The sequence below is a fragment of the Megalobrama amblycephala genome, linkage group LG5, assembly GCF_018812025.1.
Source record: "Megalobrama amblycephala isolate DHTTF-2021 linkage group LG5, ASM1881202v1, whole genome shotgun sequence".
Lineage (NCBI taxonomy): Eukaryota > Metazoa > Chordata > Actinopteri > Cypriniformes > Xenocyprididae > Megalobrama > Megalobrama amblycephala.
Genome location: NC_063048.1, coordinates 8,691,668 through 8,709,490, shown reverse-complemented (window position 1 = coordinate 8,709,490; position 17,823 = coordinate 8,691,668). Strand labels below are relative to the sequence as shown.

Below are 17,823 nucleotides of genomic sequence, written 5' to 3'. Positions count from 1 at the left end.
CTCCTCCGACTTCAAGCAGCAAATCGCGCTGATCAGTAGGTTTGTTTGAGATTTGCGGTTGCCAAATACCTCACCTTGAATTTACATGAAATTAGGCGACTACAGTCGTCCTTTAACCACATTTGTGGCATATGTACAACTATTGAGTGCACTTCATTCGAGTCGCGCTAGTATTCCACTATGCTGACGGAAGTGAGGATATACACTGCATCGAGTCCTAACGGAAGCTGTGTGACGTCATGTGAAAAGGGTCTATTCATAGGTTTTATTTCTTGCAAGAAAGGTCAGACAGGTCATACAGAAACACAAGTAGCTGCAGAGTGTAAGACCAAGAACGAAAGCTTCCCCTCACTTTTATATCTCTAACCTCCAAGGCCGAAGCCTCTGTCCTTTTACCATATTTGGAACATCTCTTAGTGGCTGTAACTTTCCACACATTGTTAGCACAGACATGTTTTTAACATACATCTTGCATTTCCCCATACATATCTTGCTCTTTCTATTTCTGACATCTATGTTAACACTATGTTAAACATTACCACTTAAGCCAACATCATACCATGTTCCATAAGCATCATATTTCACAAGAATACAGGTAAAAAGCATATGTGACCAGTCACGGAAAGTAGGGACACAAGTCGGTTCTGGGGCATTTTGAGTTATTCACAGATTCTGAAAGTGTAGTTTCCAAGCTTTCCAACGATGTGTAACACATGGAAATCTGATAATATTTGGAGAAGTTGTAGCCATTTGAATGTAGGCACTTAAGAACGCTCTATAGGGAGAAAAACGCCTCTAAAGTTGCAGTTCTCGCCTGTTCTCACCTGCTGGGAGTGACAATAGGGCTCATTTACATCTCATTTAGATAAGCCATACCCCCTGTAAAGCTCCCCCCTGTTAATGTGGGGACACATTTCAAGTGAGAGCAAGGTTACATCGTGTTACCTTGTAAAATACATTGTTACAGTTTTCATGTGTCAAACACAACTGTGCAAAAAGCTTTTTTTTTTGCATTTATTTTTGGCCATATGACATATGAGGTCTGATTCTATTTGTCATATTTCTGTTCTGCATAAAACTAAAGAATATTCGGTACATCCTATACTGTATTCTAAAATGATCTGATATTAACTTGTGCATGGATTTTATTGAAAAGAGCTTAGGCTCATGTAACCAGTCATTTCACAGTGTGTCTGTGAAACGCTGAGGTACCGTAGTAGTTTTGTGCGCGCGTGAACATCATGGCAACGTACAACACAAAGTAACTCACGTTGTAAACACTTAACGTTATGCGTAAATGCAAGTAACTAACGTAAATCAAGCATAGTCCATGAAGTGTTGGTGAAATAACACATTATTGGACCGGAGAGAATAATATGGAATTTCTTCCAGAAAACTTCTTGCACAAAATAAATTCAAGCACTTTCAAGGATCTGTATCTATGTATGTTTATTTTCAAAAACTTTCCAGGGCATGAGTATGAATCCAAGTATGTACCAAAAGTACCACTTTTACTTGGTAATAGCAGCATAAGACAAAGGTCTTTGTGACACAGTCCAATGATATTACATTCGCGGTCTCTTCTGTGTTGTGACCCTTGGCGCTGGGCATGTGATGTATCTTGCCTCGTCAGCACAGAATGGCCTGATTTTTTCATACAGATAGGTCTGCCTGTCAATGTTCAGTCCAGGTGGGGCCAGGACAGAAAGACCGTCGATAGAGGGCAGATCTGCTCCGTCGCGCAGTAGCTGATATTCGACAGGTTGTGCATCACAGTGAGTTTTTGCAAGCACCACACCTGGTCTCTTGGCATCAAAGCTGTGACAGAATAAGCACATACGACAATTTAAACATGGCAAAGTATTTTCTCATAAAATACTGTCATGTGTATGTTGTTACTATGTTATATTGTATGTACACAATGTGAAAGTTTCAATATAAGTACCTGAAGTGCTGATAACTCTTGATCTGTGGGAGTCTACGGAAGTGGTGAGTCAGATGCTGCTGCCAGTCGAAGGTCTGGACTAAAACTTTGCCCTCTGCCGTTCCAACAAGCTGTGGGATATTGAGGTGACTCACAGGAGAGCTGTTTTCCACAACCTGATGACAAAAAAGAGAAGAGAGGAAAAAAAAATCTTCAGTTAAATGTTTAATTGAAGCAGAACAGAAAACAGCACTGAAGTCATTAAAGCAAAGTAAAGTTAAAGTACCTCAGCGATGTCTGCCAAAGTGTTGACTCTTGTCTTCATGTAGGCTTGCTTGATGAGTCCAAAGCCACAGTCAGGGGAAAACTTGGTGTGGCCAGCAATAAGGAAGTGGATTTCAATTTTATCGTGAAGCTTGTGTCCAACCCGCCAGGCAAGGTACCAGAGCATGAAGTTGTTCTTGTTCTGCCCACTACAGTTGTCACAATGAAGATCCACCTCTGTTTCTCCAACTCAAAGTTGCCGAAGAAATGATGCATGTAGCTGATGACTTCATTGCTTCCCTTAGTAGATGACATGCCTTCATCAATCAGGTAATTCACCTGTTTCTGCAGCCCTTCACAGGAAACACCAAATAGGCCACATTTCCGTGGGGTCAGGAAGTACATTGGTCCTGGCTGGAGAGGGTTTGAGGGAAAGTGTAACTGTTGGAGACAGAGGGAGAGAGGGAACTTGGATTAGATTAAATAAAATTTGTGTATATTCATAACTGTCTAATAAAGATAAAAATTACTATATTGATGCTATTCTGCATTTATCATTTATCTGCATTTATCAGGCTGCTTATTCTCATGCACCAAATCGCCCTTTAAGGGACATTAATAAAGTAAAGTAAATGTGTGTGAAGTATTACCTGCTGAGCAAAATCAAAACTGTAATGCATCCTAATCTTCTTGCTTGCTGGTAGGGACGGTCCAAAAGACAGGTTAGAGCCAGAGCAAATCTTTTTGCAGGCAGCAGTCATCTCGTTGTACACAGCCCTCTCTTTCTGCACAAGGGAAAGATGATCTTGTTGCTTCTTTACTGCTTCAGACTTTCTGTCATCTGGGAGGTTTGCACTTCGTATCAGCTGCTCATTATTGCTTTGGCACTGCCAGCAGAGATCTGTGCGTGGCCGGCAACTTTTGATGTGTGGGAGAAGTCGGTCCCACAGTGCTTTGAAGCTGGTTTTACAAACTGCACGCTCACCTGAAAAACAGATACGGCTTATGGTTAATTGTATTGTAATTGCTAATAGTGCTTCGCATTATTTCACATTATAAGCACTCAATTCTAAATCAATGTTTACACATACCAAGCTCCTTAGCAGACTTCACGTAGAGACGCCACACTGAGGCCTTGGACACATGAGTTGGCAGCAACTTCACATGCCAATCCTTATGCCCAGGCTGTCGGCCAGGCAGCATGATGGCATTGTCTTCTGCATAGTTTTTTATGAAGTCCACAACTCTGTTGATATCCTCAGGCCTGATGAACCTGGCTGGCGGACGTGGCAGTGAGTGCTTCTTCCTCAAACGTGGTCTTGCGCCATTCTCCTCATAGTGTTTGACTATATCAGCCAGGGTGTCTTTGCCAATGCTGAAAAAAGGAGAAAAAACAAGGAAAAAACGTTTAACATCATGCTAACAGGCATCTTGTCACCTATATCAGAATGCATTGTACAAATTATAGGTCAAATTATTGAGTCAAAGGATTTAAAACAATCCTGTACATTAAACTCTTCATAAATACTTTTACTTTTGACTTATAACACACATTTTGCGGCTACGGATACTTTTACTTAAGTAGGAATTTAATCTGATACATTTACCATTACGTTAGAAAATCCTTGTTAAGAATGTAGCACTTCCTCCACCACTAGCTAAAATGATTAGCATCACATTCAATTCAAGAATGCTAACTGGCAGGTTTACGTGGGCTAAGTCATTCACACCAGTCAATTCAAGCAATTGAAGCATTATTCAAATTAATAGCAGATGCTAACATTACCATCTAAAAGCCCATTATAGTAATGGGGCTTTTTGGCAAGTGATACGATGCGAACGATTACAATTAAAACGACAGTCCTGAGCTAGCTAATAACAATAGACACATGAGAAAACGTGTACGTGTTCTTAGAATGAACACAAAACGACAAACTTTGATGTTAATGGAAACTCACCCCATAAGAAACAGAAAAGTATTCTTGCAGATCTCGTTGCCTCCAATAAAATAAGTCGTTCGGGCACACTTTCTCTTTGTCGGTGTCTTCTTTGTGGATGTAATCATCTCCGAAGTTTGCACTGTGCGTCTGTTTGCCTCTAAATGTCCAATAATTCGCATGTCCTGCCACTCTTTTTCCGCAGCTAAAGAATCCAGCCGTATGTTGTACATAATATCTGGAGAAAGCTTCTGGCTACATGACTGTCTCCCATGCAGAGAGTTCTCTTTTCTCCTCGTGCAGCATTTACAGTCAAAGTTACGGATTTTCACCATTTCTCTGTCTTTATCCCCATCAAATGTTACTATCAATATAGCCTCTGATATCTTACGGTCCAACTCGTCTGACGCCAGTCCGATACATTCTTCCTCGTCTTCATCTTCGCTCAGTTGCAGATTAGGGATATTATTCAGTCTTATTATGCTGCTTTCATCGTCGCTCAGATCGTCTTCAGAATCAGTGAGCGCTTGTTCATAATCATCCGGCTTTTCGAAGAAGTACTTCAAAACATTTTCGGTGTAACGGCCACGGTTCAGCTCGTCTGCGATATTCTTTGCGGCGTCCATCTTCACTGAATTTTGATATCAGAGCCGGTCAGAGCGCTGCATAAATAAGTAGCCACGCTTCCCTTGGAGGGCGGGAAGAAACAAAAGCCGGCGTATCCGGTTCCAGTATGGAAATACACACAGACAATGACACGCCCCTACTGCGAGATAGAATCCCAGAAAAACAAGCCGATTTCAACCTCAAAATGTATGCTTTTAAATAAACCAATACTGCTATCTCAAACACGGAGAGGCTTCTTCGTGATCTCAACTAACAGATTCTGCAAAAAAACGAAAATCACCAATTTTGAAAAAAAACGCTTCTTTCTCATTTTGCTCGATAGTTGTGCTGCCGACTTGTGTCCCTGGTTTTCGTGACGGGTCACATATGAAAAATTAAAATTTCCACAACAATTCCCTCTTCTTATCATTCATTGATAATGATTACTTCTACTTCATTTCACATCACACTCTTAAATTTGTGAAGAAAGTTAGAAAATGCTTAAGGCTTTTTCTGTGGGGATAGACCCTGTGTTTTAGCAAGCTAAATAGGATAGATAAAGAATGGGCTTTACCATGAAGTCAAATACCTTGGTCACATTTTACTATCACATTCTTTGAGGATTAACCACTAATCATCCATATTCATCTTAAAGTATCTTATACAGTAAATTTAAGTTCTTACGTCACATTTATCCTCTTCATTTCTGATCTTCATACAAACAACAAATTCAGATACATCACCCAATCATTGACAGTGTTGGGGGTAACGAGTTACAAAGTAACGGATTACAGTAACGATATTACTTTTTTGGGTAACGAAGTAAAGTAACACATTACACTAATAATATTGGTAACTACACTACTTTACTAGACTATAGGAACGCGCTTTCCTTCGTTACCCAAGCCGTGTTTGCCTGTGTATAATGTTCTGTCTGTTTGGTGCGTGCATGCGTGTGCCTGTATGTGTGCCGTTGCCATAGAGATCGATTTGACGTAGCTGCTGGTGCGGGAAATGGAGATGGAGACGGAGACGGGGGTTTCGGCAGGCCTGGTGCCACGAGGGGGCAAAAAAGGGGGCATATTGCCCCCTCAGATCTGATTTGTGCCCCCTCAGTTTCAATTTTTCCCCTTTCACCCGATCGATTTTAACTTTTTTAACGTGTACGATAACACCGGTGTGATGAGAACGTTCAATACGCTAAATTCAAACCTGCTTTCCCGCTGCTGGCGCTGAGCCAGAGATTGACGCGCTCTTTTCATATTTTACAACTAAGTTTTCAACCACATGTTTATTTGAGGTTTCAAATGTTTGAATGAGGACTGGGCTATATATTAAAAAGACATAGTTTGTTAAATGCAGATTCCATACACTCATATGGAAGCTGCGATAATCTTTTAAATTTTAATTTGACGAAATTGTTTATTCATATCAGATACAATGCGTATGAAACAAAGTTTACTCTCTTATCCCAGTTCACCAGCCACTTACGTTTATTTCGGGAAAAATTGATGAATTTATGTAATGTAAATCTGACAGATCCTCTGTTTTATCAACTAACATGATCATTATAAAGGTGTTTAAACAAAACACATTCACTTTCACATATATGACAATCGGAAAATATCATATAATTCATGATATAGCCTAGTTAAAAAGTTTGTGAATATTTTAAATAAAAAAGGAAAAACAAAATAAACGCGATACCTGTAGCTTTGCTGCATGACGCGTCGCCAAGGAATGAATGTAAATAATGTTCTAAAAAAACAGGGTTTCCCAAACGGGGGTTCGCAAGGGAATTGCAAGTTGATGACAAGCAATTAATTAAATTATAATTAAATCATTACAAATCAAACAAATAGACTAAATAATATTAAAATAAAAAAATCAAAATTTGGCAACAAAACTTAATATTTTATTTATTTATTTATTTTAACCCATGGACGGCAATCTTCAATTTCACAATTCCAATTTTCCATAAATACTTAAACTTACTCTCAAGACTGTAACTTAGACCGAATTTAACATCAAATTACTATACATAACCCTTGGTCAAATGTAAATATTTTTAACTTTCAAATAAAGAAAACATTACCACCATCTAAAATATGTTATGCTAGTAGCCATTTTTTGAGGGTATCTTTAGTTTTAAATGCTGAATGCACTTAACTTTCTCTTGAATCTGCAAAATCAGTCTTCATCTTTAACACCACCACCATGCCTTGGAATTATCCTCTGCCATGTCTAATGACCTGCAGGAGTAAAAACTATGATAAAAACACATTAGTTCAAAATCACACAGCCTCATGAATTCAGGGATTCATCATCCTGCTGAATCTAAACTTCTATACCGTTCTTGCCAACAGGGCAACCAACATCATGTTACTAAATTTTACTCTGGTCTCCCCAGAAATTACGGACAATCACCTCATGTTCTCAGTCGGGTCTTGAAAGCTCATTCCCATCAGCTCTATATCAATACTCTTTTCCTCAGGGTCTTGTCCCCTGGCATAGTTGCTTGTCACAATGAAAAACAAGCCCTCTCGGGAACGCGGTTTCTGGTGAGTGGTATAGAGGAGCATTTTTGGGTCAGACTGCTGTTCTTCTCACAGGTCATCCCCCTTCATGATGCTGCTGGCCTCACAGTCATCCTGCTCAACTCTCATACCCATCTCACATAAACACCTCCCATCAGGGTAGATGCCCAGTGGCGGCGGTAACCCCCTGCCTTAGGTTGTCCTCGTCTGGCCAAAGAGGATCTTACCCGTATTTGAGAAATCACCTCGTGCACACTGGTACCCGCTCTTTCCCATTCCAGATCTTTGACAGTTTTCTTCACCAAAATCAGGTGTTTTCTGGAGCTTAGGGAAGTTGCATTCAAGAGCCACCAGAGCCATTGGACTGCCTAATAGTGTTAAAACATGGAGACAGGTTAATAACAGCAGTATTTAATCACTAAAATCATTAGACTGTGCATTCTCTCAGCAGCAAATCAGTGCTGAGACTGTTCTCAGTTAATTTAATTCTCACTGTCCATTCAGTGTAATGTTCTGCCACATCTGTAACCGGAGCCATCAGCCCTGCACATGGTGGTGACATAGATCAGACAAAAGGTTACTGGTCATAGAAGAAATTCATCAAAATATTCACTTCTGACCTTCATGGTCTATATTACTAATTTAAAGACCACTTTACACTCATTGAGTTTTCATTTAACAAATTTAAAAGTTAATTTCCCTCTTCATGGCAATCATTTCTTTTCAAATCTCTGTGTCCATGATTTTCAGCTGAGACACTGTGCTTCACTATAAATAGCTTGTTATCTCTTATGACACAAGCTCAGATAGCAGCTTTTAGCTGACTTTGAATGAGAGAGACTGAGGATTTCAGGACTGGTACTCTGCCTTTTATAACTTTTGACATCAAACTTTATCTACTGTCTTTTGACTCTGGCCCAGCTTAAGACTTTGCCAGAAATGACATTGATTTCCAAATAAACAACTGTTTATATTTGTCTTTTACTCACACATCATGGAAATTAGAGGTTACAAATTTCCAGTCAGGTTGAGTTTCTGATACAACTGGCAACCTCATTTTTCCTGCCATTTCACTTTTGATCATCAAAAACCAAACATTTAGACATTAAAGGTCCAAAATCATTTTAGTCATTTTACATTGTGATAGCGATGCGCTAATCACATAAAAACATACTTGAGACTGTTCAACCTTTTTTCCCCAAAGTGAAACATTCTTTTAGAATTTTCATTTTCACTTTCTTAAAATTATTTTTTTTTTCCTGTTATATTTCCCTTCATCATAGCCACTTATCTCACTATCAAATAGTTAGTTTGCAGATGCAAAACATATTATCAATATGGTTTCTACTGTTTTGCAGAACCATTATTATTATTATTTTTTTTTTATTAATTTTTTTTACATTCTATATTTTTTATTAACACTATGTATATTATTATTATTATTTTTTTTAACATTATATTTATTGAATTTTAACAAAACAAACAAGTGATACATTGACATAAGCTTCATATTTCACAACCTAATCCCCAAAGTAAATAGAAATAAATGATAATAATAATAAAAAAAAAAAAAAAAAAATTAAAAAACATCACACATAACAGAGTAACAAAGACAATGATAATTAAAAAAAAAAAAAACAACAACCCTCGGCAGTCAGCTTATTTTCTTAATTTCCTTCATAATGTCTCAGGAACTCAGTTAATGGTGACCATATTTCTTCAAAATTTTCTCCCTTTCCTCTAACAATATAAGTGAGTCGTTCCAATACAATACATGATGCCATCTCCTTCACCCACATATGATTTGAGGGTACATCCATTTTCTTCCAGTACAAAGATATTAACCGTCTGGCCTGCAGGAGTCCAAACTCAATCAGTTTTATTTGTCTGGAGCTAAAAACACAGTTCTCTGGATACATACCCAACACAAATATTTTTGCCTCAACAGGTATTTTTACTCCAGCAATCTTTGACAGAGTCTGCATGACTGACTTCCAATACTGATGTAATTTTGGACAATCCCATACACAGTGAAAAAGAGTACCCTTTCCATCTAAACATTTACTACAGCTATCTGGGATATTAGGTGACCAACGATTCAGTTTGACCGGAGTTATGTAGGTTCTCATCAACCATTTATATTGGAGGAGTTTCATCCTGGTACTAATTGACTGTTTTTGGGCTTTTAAATATGCAGCTTCCCAGTCTGCCACTTTTATCTCCTCTTGAATGTCAGATCTCCATGCATCCAGCTTATCAGCGGTGGATTCCTCATCATGTGTTAGTAAAGCTGCATAAAATAAAGAAATATGACCTCTCGTTTCAAGATTTTGCAATATAATATTCTCTAGGTTTGACAGTGTTGGTTCAGATTCAATCTGTTTATATTTCGACATAATGAAATGTTTAATTTGTAAGTGTTTATAGAAATGTTTCTTTGGAATGTTATATGTTTGGCATAACTGCTCAAATGTAAGAAGGTTGCCATCCTTATAAAGGTCTGCCAGCTTCTGTACACCTTTATCTGCCCAGATTTTGAAACCCCCATCAGCTCTTCCTGCCTTAAAACCTGTATTGCCCCAAATAGGCGAAAAAGGAGAGATGGGAGGAATACCTCCCATATACTGATGAGCCCTATACCAAATATCAATTGTGTTTTTTAAAAAGGGTTTTTTTGTCATTTTCCCCAATTTTTTGGGGCATGCAGAATATAAATACAGATTCAAGTTAAGTTTTGTTTCTAATTGTTCAATTTTTATCCATGCTGGGGGTGTCTCAGTTGCAAAGTAGAATATGGCTGAACGCAGCTGTGCAGACCAGTAATATAATTTAAAATTAGGGAGTTGTAACCCCCCTCTCTCATATGGCAGGTACAGCAGGCGGAGCCTTAGTCTAGATTTTTTATTATTCCAAATGAATCTATTAAGGACAGTGTTTAATTCATCAAAAAATTGTTTTGAGAGAGGCAAAGGGAGTGCCTGAAACAGATATAAAAATTGTGGTAATATGCTCATTTTGATCATGTTTATTCTGCCAATCATTGACACGGGCATTACTGCCCATTTATCTAAAGACTCCTTTACTTCACTAATCAAAGGATCATAATTCATTGGTACAATGGTTTTAATGTCTGGGGTAATTTTAACACCAAGATACACAAATCCCTCTTTTGCATTGATAAACGGGGTCTGTATGACTGGATTTAGCCTCTCGTCCCTATTCAAAAATAGAATAGAGGATTTAGAATCATTTATTTCATAACCAGAAAATCGACCAAATAGACCACAATATTATTTTAATCAAATTTCTACTACTTGGTTGGACTGACAGCCTTATAGCTGCTTTCTCCTTCAACCATTCTTATATAAATTGTAGTTCTCTAGACATCTAATGTCATGCATCCATTTAATGGATGAATAAACAAAACTTTTTTGTAAGTTACATTCACATCGAACTTCTTCCCTACATGCCAATTCTTTCTTCGTCTCTACATGCCAATTCTTTCTGCATTAACATTCTTTCCCTTCTGTCTGCTTCGTCTAGCCTACAATCTCTAGTCTGCTTACATTTCACACACACACACCGCGCTCACACAAACACAACATCACCAAATCGCAGTTGTCTTCAACTTCAAGTCTTATGACCACTCAACGTTCCCTCTTCTGGGAAATCATAATACTTAACTAACTTTTCCTTCATTTTTATCGTGTTTTATATTTTTCTGTTTTTCTTCAGGTTTTTTCTTTATCCTGCACTTCCACCTCTACCGGTTGCACTAACTGTTTCTGCAGAGCTCTCCACTCTCTCTTTTCTGCTTCCTGCAACCAGCCGTTCACACATGTTTTCTTTTCCAGCTGGGAAATCGTGATACTTGATCAATTTGTCTATGTCCCGTAAACACACACGACCATACATTTTTCTCATTTGAAAATACACAGGTACATTATATTTTACAACACCCCCTATCACTTCACTTTTTTGCAAGCTTGCTCTGGGATTCCCCATTTTGACTCTCCCGGCTTGTGTGGATTTTAACTCTTCGGTGCACACCTAATAATCTGCGGACGTCTCCACCAGATCCGATTGACTGCCCCAACCGGACGAGCTTGAGCAACTGGCTCCACGACCTTTTTGACCCAAGGCCGCACGGGCTACTTACAGACTTAAGCGTTTAGACAAACGCTGTTACTGCACTCACGATCAGTTTTGGGGACTTCTTGATCCCTGCTTTTGGTTATTTAAATTGTGTTATGCGGACTCGTACAATCTGCTTCGGCGGACCTCCCAGCGTTCACAGACTGCCCCCGCAGACCACAATTCAAATTTTCTTTCCCAATTCACTATAACTGCTACTGATTATTTAAATTGTGTTACACAGCCTCGTACAATCTGCTTCTGCGGACTCAAGCGCTCAGACTGTCACTGCTATCACAAATTCAATTGGGCCCTATCCCAAATAATTTTGTTCCAGTATGACCCAGCCTAGATTTATTACCCCAAAATCGGTAACGGGTATCGCCGATTGTTTGCCCCAAAATCGGTAACGGGTATCGCCGATTGCAAATCTTCCACCGTGGAAAACGCTCTGCCCCCCAGCTTCCACAGACTGTCTCTCTGTGCACCACAATTCAAATGTTTACTGACTACTGACTATTGCAGTCGATCTCAATCCCACAAAACCCCCCGGACCGCGACCACATAGCCCAGCCAGAGCCACCAAAAAGGTTTGTCCCGGTTCCTAATTACTTATTTACCAAATCATAAATTCCCCTTTTTTCACTTTTTCTATTCAACAACGTATTTTACCCACATAAACTCATATTTAAATCACTTAAATCACAAATTTTTCAATTTTTCCTGTTTCCTAATCTTCCAAATTTTACCAAATCACACTTATCATAATTCCCCATAAAATTTAAATTTATCTCTTACCAGAGAGTCGTGTAGCCACCTGGGTTCGTTTTCTGATTCCAGTGGTGTCCCCCTCTGGACCCTGGCGGTCGGTCCCTCATCCCTTAATCTATTCGGGGTAGGGCTGAGACTACTATTAAGTCCAGGATGATCAGTCACCGTCCGCTCTCGGGTCCAAAAGGCACATCCATGGAATCCCACTTTCTGACACCAACTGTTGTGGCAAAAAAATCAACTCTGACTCTACTGCATAAGAGATAAACACGTCCAATTGTCTTTAAAGCTTTTATTTCTTGCAAGAAAGGTCAGACAGGTCATACAGAAACACAAGTAGCTGCAGAGTGTAAGACCAAGAACGAAAGCTTCCCCTCACTTTTATATCTCTAACCTCCAAGGCCGAAGCCTCTGTCCTTTTACCATATTTGGAACATCTCTTAGCGGCTGTAACTTTCCACACATTGTTAGCACAGACATGTTTTTAACATACATCTTGCATTTCCCCATACATATCTTGCTCTTTCTATTTCTGACATCTATGTTAACACTATGTTAAACATTACCACTTAAGCCAACATCATACCATGTTCCATAAGCATCATATTTCACAAGAATACAGGTAAAAAGCATATGAAAAATTAAAATTTCCACAACATTGTTTTTCTGTTTTATTCTTTAATAATTATATGTAAGTAGCGATAGTTCATTCGAAGTTTACTCAAGTGAAAGAATGTGACTAATAAACTTAGGCCTACTAGCACTATGCATTATATTTTTAAAAAGTAGATTATCTTAATATCAAAACCTTAAATTTTCTCTGGACTCGATGATAAATACATGTCTGACCATTGGAACGAACCAAAAAAAAAAAAACCTAGAAAATCGCATTCATGACGATTTATAGTGATTTTTATTTCCGTTAGACCTTTGCCTACATTGACGCTGATGCATTAAAGAGGAGGGGCTCCCCTGTTCCAAGATGGCGGCTCTATTGACGCATTTGTTCCAATGAACTGCCGTAGCCAAGGTGACATCTATATCTATGGATGCCCGGGATGTCCGAGAGGCATTTCAAAGATGGCCGCCGAGTTAAATGACTTGTCTTAAAGGGACTTGAAAAAGTTCTTTGAATGAAAGTCTATGGGAGCAGTCGGGGCAATTCTCGGACAGAGTGAAATCACCCAAAAAGAGGCGGTACTCCACATAACATGATTGGCGCTGATTGGACTATATCTAGAGGCAGAACAAACAGTCTAGCAGTGACAGCTAGCATTACTCTGTGGTTGAATGAGATTGAAAAAAATATGTCCCTTTAGCATTTTGGTGGTGCGTCGCCCTATTGCCCTAATGAAGAAACCGCCCCTGTGTCCAAATATAAGAAAAGTGGAAATTAAACTTAGGGACAGCTAGACAACTATCTAAATATAATAGCCCCATGATATTGAGTAACCAACAAACTAATAAAAACATGATTTGGGCAGATCTTGCTTTACCTAGTAACAGAAGGGTTTGACATATGAAGAACCAATCTTATTGTGGAATGCTTTACCATGCTCCTGTTGTAGGCTAATCTTCTTGCTGGTGGGATTCTCTGTGATTGATACGAGGTGCTCCGGCCGTGATTAAAGCATATTCTAAGCCATAGTCTGGAGTCTGTCTGTTTTTTAAGCTGCGCAGCAGACTAGGCACTACAGATCTTACTTCTATATTCAAGTGATAGTGTTTAGTGGAGGAGCACTAAAGAGCTTACCAGGTGATAGTGCCCCAAATCAGGTATGTCGATAACAAATCAACGATATGTCGGCCGACTCGAACAGGTAATGAAGTATGCTTAGTAGAGTATAAATTCATAGGTGTCTGGGACACCAGGTTTAACTTATGTCAGGTGCATAGAAGAAAATCTATAACAGAACATAAACCAGGATCACCCGCACCCTCGAGGCATAAAACGCTAAAGAATGGCCTTGCGTGACCATGTGCACTCACACACAAACAGTTGAGCGGATTTAAACCCAGGCAATGCAGCAGTGCGTTACATCACTAGACGTGCTGTAATGACTGAAACAAATCAGACACAATTATTTGTTAGTTAACCAATAGTTTTAAGCTCACTCTGGGGTATGGCTTCCATCCCCTGAGAAGTTCTTAGTTACAAGTTTTATGGCACCGAGGAATGTGCTGCCGCATGGAGAGCAGAGAAGAGACACACAAAAATGTGCATCTTTCCTGCATTATCCACACATAACACAGACTCTCTTGCATTAATGTATAGACAAACTATTCTATAAATGAACATGCACATTCCCAGGAAATGGTATCCATTATTACCGTTGCTGTATTACAATCATTGTATTCACGTATGTATGTGTATGTTTTATGATACATTTAAAGTAAATTCAATCGTGCCATGTTTAGTGTCTATGAGTTCGTATCGGAAAAATTTAAATGCTTGTGTATGCGGTATGTCCATACCTGTGCAACACATCAGTATTACAAGAATCTTTAATAGTTCGTATTCAAAAACTCAGCTTGTTAATCTTTCTTGGTCATAAAAGCCCTGACAGGAGGTGTGTTGTCACCCGGAAATACAACACCTTCATTGGCTACATCAACTTTAAGAGGTTGGACTTTGACCAAAGGTTAAAAGCTAGAGAACAATGCCACTCCCTCTCTTCTCCTTGCTTCTGGACGACTGAACGGACCTCTTTGCTGCAGGCCTCTCCAGGCCAAGGCCTGGAGGCCTGCTGTGCCTCGGCCTACAACCAAGCCATGGGCTCATCTAGAAGTTGTTTCATAGTACTCCGTCCAACGCAGAAGATACTGGCAACAACTTCGGACTGAATCCTCAAGATCTCTCCTCAGATGGTAGATCCGATGCTCCTCAGCCTAAAGGCATCTTGCAAGTATTGTACATTTAAACACTAAACAGCGATTTAGTATTGATTTGTAAAACTTACCTTTGTCAGCAAAAGTGTTTTATTACTGAGGAAACTGATGATTCTTTTCCAGATTGCCTTTGACTTTTTCCCATATCTCTAGTAACAGTACCTCTTCCGGTTCAACTCTATCATTACTCATTCTTACCTATGTATGTGTGTGACCTATGTATGTTATGTTATGTGTTTGTTAGTTTAGTTATGTTTGTGAGTTAGTTAATAAAGATTGTGCACAATACATGTTTGGTTCTGACTCCGTCTGCTAATAAAATGCCTCTTAAGTGATTTAGATCTTAACTACATGCTCTAAGTAGCACGGTACAACAAGAATGTTATTTTTCCATAACCTTGAAATGAACATTTCTTAGAATTAATAAACAATCAACACTGAGTGTTCACTGGACAACAGGTTAATTGATTGTAATATTAAGCTTAATGTAGCTATATCCAGTTAATCTGATTAACGGATTTACATATTCATAATTAATTATAATTAATAATCATATTGAGTTATGAATAATTATTAATATTTCCCCTTTGAGTTAATTCGCTACACGTGCATTCCATCGCATAATACAGCGATGAAACCCTTGGGCATGTAAATCAACCTGCCAAACAAAACAGCAGAATCACTAATTAAAAAACAAAACAAAAAAAGCAACTGACTCTCGTACATACCAGGATATGTTCACAGCACGGTACTATGCGTAGTCGCTGATCATAACGTGCAGCTAGTTGTTCGTTGACAAACTACACATAAAAATGCAAATAAACATCCCCTGAAGAATCCTCCCTAAAACAGATGTACAAACCTGAAACTGGGGGCAGCCTACGCGCAGCAGCATGAAGCAGGGATGGCACACCAAACATCATTCCGATCATTTACAAGTTCGCCTGCCAATTCATCAGTCTGAATGGTCAATGGTAAAACAAACAGCTTCAAGTTAAACCCCCTTATAACAGTACTGCTTAGAGGGAGAATAAGAGAAATAGAGGAGGAGATGGGGAGTTGGAGGGATGCTGGAAGAATGGTCGCTGGGATGATGCAGTGACTGCTGCTTTTATACAGTCATAATGATGATTGACAGGACTGAATGTTTAGGCTCCTCCCGAACCTACGTTTGGAACTACATTAAATGGCGAACTCCCATAAAGGATGACAATGCATCCCAGGTAACCAAAGCCCTCCCATTTTATACCATAACTCTCCGGTCCTGATAGGTTCACTGTTTTTACATGACATCACCCAATTAACAACCGAGGGTATACTTCACACTGCTACAATATGAAATTTTTTTTCTTTTTTTTTTTCTAGTAAGTGTTTTATTTTAAAATTATTCAGATGTCCCCTTGAGTGGACAGCATGTGTTTATGGTTTAAACTGAAGAGATATTAAACAAACAGCAATATTGTGTGTATTTATCAAACTAATAAAGAAAATTATATAAAATCATGTGAAAACTATAAAAAATATATACAAAAATATATAAATGTGAAATACTGCAAACGCAGTTGAACTTCATACAAGTTGAACCTGGCGTATCTTTGATGCAGTAGCGTGTTTACCCACCACGTAAAGCACACAATTGCCTAGGGCCCCCCGCGATTTCTCCCTAGTAGGCTCTAGGACACTACGTGAAAGTGCACGCTCTCTTTTGCCTGTCAAAAATAAAATTCTGCCTATGCCACTGATTAGCATCAAACAAACAATATAATTGAAAAGATTGAAAAAATGATTGCACAACCACCAAATAAGTGGTGATGTGCACTAAGTAGGTTATGTAAATCGCCATTAAACAACAGAAGAAGAAGGAGAAAGTAGAATGGCGCATTTCTTTTCTTAGCATCTGTTTCCATGGTGAATCATCTTGTGTGTTAACCGGGAACATACTCTGGGTTGACTGAACTTACTCCCGGACGTGTTTTTGGAACCAGCACACCTCGAGTAATAAAGGTTTGGGTTAATCAACCGAGAGTTCAGGGTTTATGTGACGGTAAGTTAACCCTGTTCAATTCAAGCTATTTCTAACAAACACAGCTTACACAAAGACAGATTTTATTGCACTAAAGAACCAGGGAGAAGTTTAGTGAACCCTGAGACAGTATAACTTCACCTCTATATCCAAAGATAAGAGTTCATTCTTCTTAACAAACTGCAATAGAGTTTCACTAAAACACTTGTGTTTTGATACAGAAAGAGACTGAAGGAGAAACAGATTGAGATCTGAACAGATCAGAATATTTATGACTCTCATTCACTGCATAAACTGGTTCAAACACTAATTATTCAAGACAAACAATAATGAAATTCAGATTCTGTGAAATGGTAATAAAAACTGTAATAAAAATCAGTTTCGTCAGAAAGCTGACTGAATCACATCAGCATTATTAGTTAAACAGAGTTTATTTCTCAAATGTGCTGAAATGTTTTGAATGCAGAAATTTTCAACTAGGCATTTAGACACAAACCAAACATGAACAAGTCCTGAAAAGTGAAGCCGAAGCATCTTGATCGTCTCCAGTTGGTTGGTCCCAGTATAGGTCATAAACCCCGCCCTCTCCATGTAATTAAACGGGTGAGAAAAACTTGTGTAATTAATTAAATTACCCTTAAAAATGTATTTTATTTCCAAAGATGTTTTATGTCATTTTATGTAGTTTTCATTGAAGTTCAAGTGTTTTTTTTTTCTTAATAATTTTGTTTTTAGTTA

General features: G+C 38.7%; 1 protein-coding gene across 3 annotated transcripts; it reads right to left on the bottom strand.

Annotated features, from left to right (window-relative positions):
• Positions 1 to 1,419: 1,419 nt before the first annotated feature.
• On the bottom strand, positions 1,420 to 4,976 carry LOC125268407. 3 transcript variants are annotated; one of them, XR_007184876.1, is made up of 6 exons: positions 4,147 to 4,976; positions 3,280 to 3,563; positions 2,839 to 3,173; positions 2,211 to 2,629; positions 1,946 to 2,100; positions 1,420 to 1,818 (listed from the first exon to the last, which is right to left on the bottom strand). XR_007184876.1 is itself a non-coding variant. In XM_048190585.1 (5 exons), exons 1-4 carry the CDS (start codon positions 4,749 to 4,751, stop codon positions 2,246 to 2,248), a joined length of 1,608 nt encoding a protein of 535 aa, XP_048046542.1. In that variant the 5' UTR covers positions 4,752 to 4,976; the 3' UTR covers positions 1,420 to 2,100; positions 2,211 to 2,245. The 3 variants fall into 3 exon arrangements, 2 of the variants coding, with proteins under 2 accessions (XP_048046542.1, XP_048046543.1); XM_048190585.1 differs by having other exon boundaries at positions 1,420 to 2,100; XM_048190586.1 differs by lacking the exon at positions 1,420 to 1,818 and having other exon boundaries at positions 2,095 to 2,629.
• Between the last annotated feature and the right edge of the window lie 12,847 nt (positions 4,977 to 17,823).

What these genes read in the sequence shown, in the direction of transcription:
- LOC125268407 (XM_048190585.1), bottom strand. Translation starts at nt 4,751, where the DNA reads ATGGACGCCGCAAAGAATATCGCAGACGAGCTGAACCGTGGCCGTTAC. An exon ending in ACTTTTCTGTTTCTTATGGG is followed by an intron (nt 3,564 to 4,146) that starts GTGAGTTTCCAT and finishes TCCTTTTTTCAG; the next exon opens with CATTGGCAAAGACACCCTGG. An exon ending in GAAGTCTGCTAAGGAGCTTG is followed by an intron (nt 3,174 to 3,279) that starts GTATGTGTAAAC and finishes TCTGTTTTTCAG; the next exon opens with GTGAGCGTGCAGTTTGTAAA.